At 54.7% G+C, this 10,854-nt stretch overlaps 1 protein-coding gene across 2 annotated transcripts; it reads right to left on the bottom strand.

Moving 5' to 3' along the window:
• Window positions 1–6,751: 6,751 nt before the first annotated feature.
• LOC110580477 (probable transmembrane reductase CYB561D1) lies at window positions 6,752–9,594 on the bottom strand. Of its 2 annotated transcripts, XM_021690185.1 has the most exons (3): window positions 9,412–9,594; window positions 8,842–8,879; window positions 6,752–8,235 (listed from the first exon to the last, which is right to left on the bottom strand). In XM_021690185.1, exons 1-3 carry the CDS (start codon window positions 9,557–9,559, stop codon window positions 7,732–7,734), a joined length of 690 nt encoding a protein of 229 aa, XP_021545860.1. In that variant the 5' UTR covers window positions 9,560–9,594; the 3' UTR covers window positions 6,752–7,731. The 2 variants fall into 2 exon arrangements, with proteins under 2 accessions (XP_021545860.1, XP_044770027.1); XM_044914092.1 differs by lacking the exon at window positions 8,842–8,879 and having other exon boundaries at window positions 9,545–9,559.
• Between the last annotated feature and the right edge of the window lie 1,260 nt (window positions 9,595–10,854).

The following is a 10,854-nucleotide window of genomic DNA, read 5'->3' as shown; positions in this document are numbered from 1 at the left end:
AGTGAACTGATTAGCCTCTTCCCGTCATTTCAGTTGATAGAACCCAAAGGTAGCTTTCTACTTGGGCGATTAGGTACTCAGCATATATAAGCTCACTAGAACCTTGTGTTGGAAACTGCCAGGTCTGATAATAAGAAAAAGCTGAGAAATCCCTCCCTCCCTTCCCCCCCATCCTGAACCCATAAACCAGACATATCTCCCAGGAAGCAGGTGTCCCTGGAGACAGAATATGACAGGGTTCTACAATCTGTCTATGTGATTATTTGTGATCTTTTTTTCTTTGCCTGTATTTATGGGGCTCCTAGGAAGGGGCCACAAGAGGGCACAGCCCAGCTGGGGACAGTAAAGCTGACTGATTCCCATTTTCTGTGTGTTCTTACCTCTGTACTTCTTGTCGCCCTGCTGGCGAAGCAAGCAGGCCTCCCTGTGTCCAGGACCCCATCCCTCCCACTTATGTACACCCAGGCTGGCAAACCTTGGAGCCTCTGAGCTCTGAAAACTAGACTATGATCATTAAACCTGGCTTGAGTTTCTGTTCTGGCAATCTGTGACTGGTTTATTTATCTTTTCAGCCTGTGGGTAGGGCTCACTGTGCCTCAGAAGTGTGTGGCCTAAGGAGAGGATATTTAAATGCCATTATAAAGGCAAGGGCAGAGTCCACATCCAGGCATGAAAATAGACCAGGGTCAGGGAACTTTTTTCTGTGAAGAGCCAGACAGTAAATACGTTAGGCTTTGCAGGCCGGGCGCTCTCTGTTACAGCGACTTAGTCGGGCCACGGTAGCAGGATGGTCACCACAGACAGTACATAAACTGCAGAGTGTGGTTCCAGTACAACTTCATTTACAGACATTGAAATCTGAATTTCATATCATTTTCACGCGGCTTTTGAGTTTTTTCAACCATTCAAAAATATAAAAACTCTTATTAGCTCACAGACCATACAAAACCCAGCAGTGGGACTGGTTTGGGCCAGCTGACCATAGTTTCCCGACCTGATAGATTCTCAAAAGAAACGTCACTGATGCTATAGCAGGAGAGTTTAGAAATTCTTTAACTTGGGGCTACAGCCTGTGGATAATGAAGTCTTCCTGGATCCCTGGGGAGGAGGGCCGCCTCCCCACAGAGTTCTCTTAAAAGTCTGGATGAAGCCTACTAACTGTGCTATGGAAAAACGCTTGCACTGGATTAAAAGAATTGGTGGAAAGCAGCTCAGTTTTGGTATTTTGGTTATGGCCTGTATTTTTTTCATACTGTAAATGGTAACTATCTTAGTTTGGCTCAAAGCATATTCATTGAATGGGCAGGTTAATACTCACTGACAGTTTAATGTGTCCCAGGCATTGCATAGAGAGAGAAATGCAACCCTCACGTTCTTGGTACAGACACAGCCTACCAGAAATTGGACCCGGCTCTGCTAAACTCTGTACATGCAAATTCTTTGGCTACTCTCTTGGTACTTCTGGAAGGAGATCGTCATGGTAGAGTCCAAGAGGGAAGAGGAAATGGTATAAGGAAAACAAATTAAAAACCAGAATTTAAATCATTACCTAATTTCCTACATTGATAAAATCTTGACCAAAGGGCAGCCCTCCTCTGTCTGGAGAGTTGTCTTGTTCTCTTCATGAGGAACCACCGAAGGAGATGCCTCACCAGCCACATCAGACAAATCAACCTTGGCAGGCAAGTGAAATGGCAGATGATGCCGGAGTGCTCCCATAGTCCACATTTACATGGCACTTTTTCATCTTTTCAAAGCAGTTTTTGCTGCGGCTGACGTTGGCCAAGAAGAGGACGCTGGTAAAGAGAATGGGTCTGGGAAGACTGCTAGGCTGTGCCAAGCCCTGACTCTGAGCCTGAAAAGTTTTGGTGCTCCTTTCCCCCATCATGCCAAAGAAGTCCATGGCTACATCTCAGGCCCCCCACCCCAAGCCATAAGAAACTCCCAAAGTTCTGGTCAAGACATGCAATTTTGTCTGCCATGTCTTGCGGCACTCTCCGTAGCTCCTCTTAGGTGGCATTTCAGGGGAGTGGGGGAGGCTAACAGGACAGGTGCCTTGTAGAACAGAAGTTGAGAGTTCAGTTGCACTGGCCAGCCTCATCTCCCTTCCTCTTGACCTCTCACTCCCTTCCCTTCTGCAGCTGTAGTTCTTGTACCGCTTACCTTGGCTCCCAGGAAACCACTGTGAAGCTTCTTTCCCCATCCACACTGTAGAAAAGGCTCAGACCTGTGCAGTAGGAAGGTTGGCTTTTCTGGTCTGGCTGCAGTGAGCCTTTCCTTCCTCTCATGGGGCTTGAGAGAGGAAAGCTAAAGTAGCTGCCACATCAAGCCTCTTCATCAGGCTTATATGCTATTGGGTAGGAGATCCCAAGTGGTAAAGATACACAGACCTGCCCTGAGGCCTTCCAGTCTACCTCAGCGTGGTTACTGTCCCAGAAACAGAGGGTGTGGAACTGTGGCCTGAGAGACCATCCTTCTGTGAGCCAGGACACGGAGCCCGGCAGGGAGACTTCCAGGCACCGTACGGCACTGGCATACATAAGGTAAGAGTCATTGGCCCCAAAGTTAGGGGGGTGTGTATGCACATGCACACAGGGTGAAGGAGCACTGTAGCTGGACATAACTGGGTGCTGCTTTCCCCTCACCTCCCACTGCTCCCTTGCTTGGCCATACTTTGCTTTTGATGGGGTCTAGCCAGAAAGACCCAGCTCAGTCCTGGGCTTAAGAAAGCACAGCGAGGTAACTCACAATCTGCTTTAAAGAGAGGGGTGCTGGGGGCCCCTCATGCACACTCAAGAGTTGAATCCTCTGGTACCACAGAATGGCCTGAAGTAGCTATTTAATCTGCTTTTAGCAGAGGTTAAAAAAATCATCTGGGAAATTCTGACGATAACGGGTAGATTAAAAACGGGGGCTCTTATTCCCTGTACATTGGGGACTAGCCAAGCCTTCTGGGCGGATGGGTGGGGGAAGGCTGTCTTACTGGAGGTATTTTGGGTCTACTTGAAGCTTAGCCCCATGCTAAGAACGGTCTCCTTCAAACCACCCTCAAGTCTGGGGCCCTGTCCTGCATTGTCACCTGTCTTCTCCGTGCCTGTGCTGGTGAGACATGTCAGGGCCATGCCCACACCACCTGACCAGTGTCTCACTGCTGGGTCCCAGGTTGGGAAAAAACAAGATAAAAACCTGAATACACAATACCCAGCCTCTGCACTGCTGTGGTTCCTGCCTCTCTGTGTGCACCCCAGGCCGACTGCTGGCAGTCCTCAGACAAATGGAACAGAAACTATCCTTCCCCTAATTTCACATGGAACTAGAACTGCTTTCCTGGGTGTGTGTGTGTACGTGCGTGTACGTGTGTTTTAATTCCTATAAAACCCTGTAAGGAGGGGACTGTGACCCTCCTCCAGGAGCCTGTGACCAAGCTACACGTGTCACAGCTCTGCATCTCCAGCGCCTGTTATGAGGGCCTGAGGCAGGCCTTGCTCAGCCTGGGGCTACAGGGGAAACCAGCATGGGGGGTGGGCAGTGTCATGTTCATTACTGTTGCGCCTGCCTTCCTGGCTTGTCTGCTGCACTTTTCCTTCAGAAGCGCAGAATTAGGTAGGAGAGATGTAGACAGACTTGTGACCTGCTCCAGGAACTTCAGGCTGGACGAGGGGACAAGTGCACTGATTTCCAGATTTACAATCAGCCCCATGCCCTGAAACCACCAGGCAGGCAGCACTTAGGGCTGGCTTCGGTAGGCTCATAACCTTGGTGGCATTCCTGACCGGAGTGCACGACAGCTGACCTTGCATCTAGAAGGAGGAAATGTGTGTGTGTGTGTGTGTGTGTGTGTGTTCCCTTACCATGGCCAACAACACAACCTCTCTGAGACTTGGGTCCCCTAGGCATCATTATCCATAACTGTTGATCGCCTCCCTAAAAGTAGCATCAAACCCAGAGCCAGGCCGATTAAGAGAGAGTCAAGGACAAGAACATACTTGTAAACACACCTGTTTCCAATTGTTTAATGCTTTGGACTTTCCAACGCCTGTTAACATAAATTCTCTGCTCTGACCCTCCCAACATCCCTGTGAGGCAGGTGGAGCAGTGAGCCGTTTGCCTCTGGCCACACCGTTGTTAGGAGCCGACCAAACCCAGACTGCAGCTTTCCTGGCTCCCGGGTCAGTGCGCTTTTTGCTGCCTGAGACATGGGCTCTTATGTCAACCGAACACGGGGGCAACAGAGCACTAACCCAGAAGCCTCCCTGCTCCCTAAGCCTGCAGAGGGCCCCCAGAAATGCTGAGATTGGGGCATCAGGGCCAGGGGTGTCCTCTGGAAGTCAAGACAGGTAACAGAAGGGCAGCATACCTAGAGGAGCCTACACTGTGATCCCCACGTCTTGATCTTTGTCAGGTGAAAAGGCCTTAGCAATGTACTCAGAGGGTGCTCAGGGCCCACTCCCAGAGGAAAGAAGCCTCAAGCCTCAGCTGGGAAGTGAGCCTCTGACCCCCCCCCTCCTTTCCCCATTCCATTACACTCCAGCAGCCCAGGAGGAGGGAGAAGGTGAGGGCTGGCTGACTCAGCCTGCAAGTGCCTCGAGCTCTGGAGCTGAAAGGCCCCAGCGCGGTGAAGCTAATGATTATTATTAACTCTGAGCAGGCCTTGGCACTGCAGCCAGCTGGCTCAGGGAGGATGCCTGGATCTCCCACAGTGAGGTTTGAAAAACAAGACCCAGAGCAGCCACTGCACGGAGGTGGAAGGGTGGGGTGTCAGGGACTGGGACGGGCAGTCTGCCCTGGGGGCCGGTAGGGAGAGGAGGAACAGGCTGGCAAGGGACAGCAGCTTACCTTCGACGCAGCTCAACAGCCAAGGTGAGGCTGGAAGGCTTCCCCAGACACATAGCTCCTGCCATTCAACACCAACCCCAGCCCGGGTGGGGCTCCAGGGAAGAGGTGGTTACTGGGAAAGATTGTGGGGAGTGGGGGTCTGAACCCAGAACAGTAATCCTGTTACCATTTGGATTTGGTTACAAAAAACATCTACATTTCTAATGTCCTCAAGGTTGAGTCTGAAATATAATCATATTTGGAATCAAGTCTTAGTGAGCCTGATATGCAAATTTGTGCAAATGACATGCATTTTTTTATTTGAGCACCCCGCTTTTTTTTTTTTTTTAAAGGCAAAACAGGCTGACTACTAGCATCTTTCCCCAGCCAGGGAACAAGGGCAAAAGGGCAGCCATTTGCTTCCTGCCCCCAAGGCCTCTGCCTCACTGCCGAGGTGCCCAGCTAACATCCCAGATGGGGAGATACAGACAGGTGGGGGGAGGACACGCACGCGAGCAGGAGGCGCAGGCAGCAGGCAGCCACCCAGCTCCCAGCGGGAGGAAGAGTGCCCTGGCACTGAGGTCTAATGGTTGTCCAGCTGCTGCCCCAGGATGTGAGGGCAGGTGGCGATGCAGGGAGAGACACAGAGGAGGGGGGCCGGAAGTCCCCCCCAACAATCTGGCCACCTGGGAAGAAGGGCTCCTCCTGGTGACCTACTCCCCATACTGCAGTCAGCAGGCTCCGCAGAAGACCACCTGTGCCCTCCTCTTGGCCCTGTGCCCCTGCCCTCCAGGCCTCCTGGTCAGAGAGGTGCCAGCTGGGGCCCCTTCCTCCTGCGGAATATAAATGACTTCCCCCTTCCTCCGAGGGCTGGGAATAGACATCAGCTGGCACAGCCCCCGCAGAATGCCGGCTGTCAGCCCGCCCGGCAGCCCCCGCACCACCTGGGAGCAGGCAACACCTCGGGCAGGCTCAGGCTTTGGGGCCCTGGCTGCTTGGCTCGCGGCAGCCGGTGAACCTCACCCCGCCCTGTCACCCTGCTGGAGACAGTGAGACTCCCAGCACTGGCTGTGACGGGGGGAGAGGAGATGGAGTCCCTGAGCAAAGTGACCCTAGATAAGAATGTCCTTCATGCAGCGCCGGGAACCATCTCTTCCGAGTTCAGACCACACTGGGTAGTCTGAGAGGGGAGAGAAGGCAAGGAGACAGGAATAATCACCCTCTGAAGAGCAGAGACCCCCCCCCCCCCTTTAGATGCTCCGGGTCTGGAGAGCTGCCGGGAGACGCCATCTGACCCAGTGAGATCCACTCAGAGGACACTTCTGCCCTTGCAGTCCCCATTCCTGGATTGTTAAACCATACCAATCTCCTTGCTTCTGAACCACTCAGAGAGGGAGGTCTTAAATCTTAGGAAGACCTGGGGCATCTAAATTACTGCCTTCTAGGAACCTGCCCTGCTCCCAGGACCTAGGGCTCCAGCCCCTACACCCAGGCCTCCCAGAGCTTCCACTGAGCTGTCTACCCGCCTCAACACCGGCTTTCCTGGCGTGGCTGTCTTCAGTCCTTGCCATGATCTATGGAGGTCCCATCCCCCGCGCCCCCCCCCCCCCCCCCCCCGCCCTTTTTCGGGCCCCCCCCCCCCCCCCCCCCCCCCGACCCAGCCAGACCACTGTTAACCAGTCTGGCACCCAGCTCACCACTAAGGGCAGTCTGGGGAACTACCTTCAGTTTGGAACAAGGAGGGGGTTTCTGCAGGAAAGAGGGCCCAGCCCTTTTTTGCCAGCTGGCGCCACACTCAGCCCCCTCCTGGGCCAAAGAGCTGGCAAGAGACGGCAACTGAGAAGAGCTTAGCTGAGAAGGGGAACCAGGGAGACTTTGTTTTTCCTAGATCAGAAAAGCCCTACCCCACTTCCTAGCTCTTATTTTGTTCTGAAAGCTTTGGAATACCTCCACAAAGCTATGTGCTAGGGCAAGTACCTGAGCCCTAGGAAGGGCTAGGAGGTGCTCAGGACTGCTGTAGCGCTCAGAACGCCTGGAGGGAAAGGCGCTCGCTCATGTCCTGCAGCCCTCAAGCCCAGATTCTGAGGTGGGCTGAAGACGTTCTGCACTGAGCTAAGAAGCCCAGCCAGGAGCCAGAGGCTTGCTGAAGCCAATGCCCTTCTGTTCCTACAAAAGCTTTAAAGTGACTTTAGTGCTTTTAATTGTCTTGGGAGTTCAAGAGAGCCTCATCTGGGACTCTTCTCTCCACAGTGCCTGACCCCCTGTGCCCTAGTCCAGGAGCCCAATCGGCAGATTCCTGGAAGGCCACGAGGGCAGACCTGTCCCTGCAGAGGGAATGACGTCCTGAGTCGGCTTAGTGGTCCAGCCCGTGGTCCAGAGCGGGGAGTGTGTTCTGTGGCATCAACCTGATAGACACTGAATGCTGGAGATTGTTTAGAAACACATCCACGACACGGATGCGGAAACTGGTCCCGAGACACGTGACTTGCCTAAGGTTGCCCAATAGATCCTACAGGAACCATAACCCAGGGTCTCTCTCCACACTGCTTTCCTAAAGACCCCAAAAACCACTGCTGTCATTCATAAGTTACCAGAACCCAATTCTCCATCGGGTACACAGGCAAGAAATGACTGCAAACACCATCACCACCACCACCCAACACTTCCGTCTCCCATCGAGTGGAGGCTTCAGGATCAAGCCCCCCGCCCCCATCACCTTCCAATGCATCCACTATACTTCCCCATTTCGGCCCACTGAGTAGTCATCAGAAATAGCAGTTTGGGTTTCTGCAGCCCCTGACCCAGCTAAAAAGTACAAAAACCCTACCACTTCTGAAATGGATCCCCTGAAGGTCACCAAAGGGAACATTTGAGTCCGAGGCAAGTGTCCCACCTACATTCAGAGTTCGCAGGAACTCACATTTCCATTTTCTTCTTTGGCAAGTAGGAGCTGGAGATCTGGTGCATGATCACCAGGGCCGGATAGAGGGGCAGTGCCAGGCACAGGTACCAGGCTGTGCCTTTGATCTGGGCCTGGAACCACACCGAGTACATGCCCAGGAGCACCGTTCCTGTAGCCATCAGGTAGACCACCAGTCCACAAGTCAGATGGTAGAGCTTGAAGCGAGCCACCCTTGAGACCCTGGCTGCCCGAGGACACAGGAGACAGAACCCACACAGTGCCTGACCACCAGTAGCGAGCAGGGTCAGAGCCCCAACCCAGCTGTGCCAGGACACCAGGTGGGGCAGCTCGCTGCGGGTCCTGCTGAAGATGATGAAGCCCAGGCCCAGGGCTGCACAGAGGATGGCTAGCGTCTGCCCTGCCCAGTGGAGTCGGAGCCGGGCCTTTCGGGAGCAGAAGAAGAACAGGGAGTGTTCAGGCGAGAAGAGCAGGATGGCCTCAGCCATGCAGAGGCAGAACTGTGAACACAGGAGAGGGCCAGTGAGCCTCAGGCCCAGAGGGGAGGCCTAAGAAAAAGGAGGTGCTCTCACACATCCAAACAGGGATGACAAAGGGTGGAGGCTAAAGATCTCCCACCAGGACCTCCTGCCTCACAAGTCGGCATTTCTGGGCACAAGTGGGAATCAACACTTGAGTGGAAGTCTTATCATTCAGGCTGACCTCCATGCCTACCTCCTCCACAGGCAATGATGACTCCCCATTTCTTGCCCAATGTTAAGCAAATCTTTAGCAAATGTTAAACTGCCTCCTGAACTTTGCGGGGGTAAGGGAGTTGGGCGGGGGGGGGGGGGGGGGTGTGACTGGACAACACCACTTCTACTTCCTCCTTTCAGACCCTAGGGGAGAAAGACACATCTTCCATACCCTCCCAACCCCCCTCAACCACCTGACACTAACTACAGCCCAGCCTTCCATGTCTCCCAATTAGGTTGCAGGGGAAGATAGGGCCCTTGCTCTTTCCTCCACCTCTCTGAGCCTTAGAAGGGCTAAGCCTTCGAAGGCTGGATGCTTCCCTAGGGGGCATTTCCAAACAAATCAGCTGCAGAAAAGAAGCCCAAACTCACCGCCAAGGCCATGAATACCGGGTGCCAGGAGAAAAGACCTAAGAATCAAAGAGAACAGACTGACGGCTGGGTACCATGTTTCTGCCCCTGTGGCTGGCTGGAGCCCAAAGAATCCGGCTACAGGGGACAGGTCAGTGTACCATTCCCAGCCCGAGTCAGGAACTCCGTGCAAAGTGGAGCAGCCAATGGGGCTTAAGATGAGCAACCAAGGGGGCAAACCCGTCTGGCCTGGGTTCCCCATCATGCAGCTCGCAGCTGTCAGCCCAGTCCTAGAACGGACCTTGGTCTCCTTTACTTGTATCCTCCACGAGGGGCTCCGCTTCTGATGAACTGGTGAGTTCAACCGAGTGTCTGCCTTCCCACCCCCACGCCCAAAGCCCCACCCTTCCAGGACCCACCTCCCGGGGCCCGCCCCACGACGCCGTTACTACCCCTCCACAGCTCGCCCCTCCACTGCGGGGCGGGGGGTGGGGGCGTCCCTACTCCAGGTCTCGGAGCGCTCCCAGCGACGCTCCTCCAGCATCCCGGCTCCGCCCCCTTCCCTGGCCCCGCCCCGCCTTGCACACTCACTGGTTCCTGGCCGGGACAACACAGCCATAAAGATGGTGAAGCCTAAAGCCACCAGGTGCGCCAAGACCCCACTGCCTGTCCGCAGCCAGAGGGTCAGTCTCGGCTCCCTCGCCGGAGCGGGAACCAGACCTACTGCCAAGGGCTGCATGGCCGGGCCGGGCCGGCGAACACTCCCAGCCGCTGGAGCGCGCCTTCCGGGTTTGCGATCGCGGAGGCGGCCGCAGCGGCAGGAGAGGCCCCTCCCCCGGCCGCCGCCGGCAATACGGCGGCCTCGCCCACAGCGCCCTCTGGGGGCTGGGGGGAAAGCGCGCCGGCCCTGGACAGCCCCGGGGGTAGAAGGGGACCAGACAGCCGGCCGGCTTCTTCGGTCAACCTCATTTGTAATCTTTCTGGCCACAAGGGCTTACGTCTCAAGTAGCCTGTGGAAATTACACTTATGGCAACGGATTCCCCCCAAACCCCAATCACAAACTCCGTGCACTGAACCAAGAATGTGAAACCAGCGCTTGGAACCGCCTTCCAGAAACACTGGATTTCTCGGCCTGCCCACACCCTCCTGCCATCCCTTCTTCCGTCTTGTTAAGGGAGTTCAGAGTCCTCCCTGCCTAAGAGCAAGGACACTGGAAGGTAAGGACCAGGCCAAAAACTAGTGCCCGCCTGGTGAGTTCACGTTTGAGGACCCAAGGAGGGAGAGGCAAATGTCACCCCTATCGGCACACTAGCCTCCAGTGGGATAAATGGAAGAACCAGGGCACTGCCAGCCCTTCCCACCTTCACACCATCTGCTCGGCCCTGGGGAGCCAGGTGACCCTGAGGGACCAGGCCCTCCCACATTCCTGCTGCCTCCCACACCAGAAGTTTTGTAAGTGATCCTACCTTTCCCCTTCCTGCCTCCAAAAAGGTGTGGTTCAGCTTAAGGAGGCCTACCTGGTGCAAACCCACAGGCCAGGGACAGGGACCAAAACAGGCTGTCCCACAGAAATCACGGACATCCTGAGAGCAGTTACCAACTCCAATCGAGCTCCCCCTGTGGTTGAGAAAATAAGGCTGCTAGGGAGAGGCAGCAAGGGCAGGAACAGCTGAAGAGACTGAGTTCAGAGACAGGATGGAGGCCCAGCGTTGCTGGAAGACTGGAAAAGGGCCAACAGCGAACTCCCACAGACCCTCGGGGCAAAGACCTGAGAGGAGAGCCAGAGGAGTGGCTCCCTTGCCCCCGTCAAATTTTCCTTCCCAACGGGCCCGGAGTCATCTCTGGGATAAAGAGTCTGGCGAGCCTTGCTCACTCAGAGCCATAATGCCTCATCATCCTCTCTGGAGAGAAGACTCCCCCATGACACAAACCCCAGCCATTCCCACACCATTTAAAAGGACAAAAATACATGAGCAAGGGCCGGGAGCTTGAGTCTGGCTGCCTATCATCTCTGCCTCCTGGGGTGCTGATGG

This window comes from Neomonachus schauinslandi, chromosome 4 (assembly GCF_002201575.2).
Source record: "Neomonachus schauinslandi chromosome 4, ASM220157v2, whole genome shotgun sequence".
In the NCBI taxonomy this organism is placed as follows: Eukaryota; Metazoa; Chordata; class Mammalia; order Carnivora; family Phocidae; genus Neomonachus; species Neomonachus schauinslandi.
Note: the sequence above shows the minus strand (reverse complement) of the source record. Positions and strands in the feature narration are given on the sequence as shown.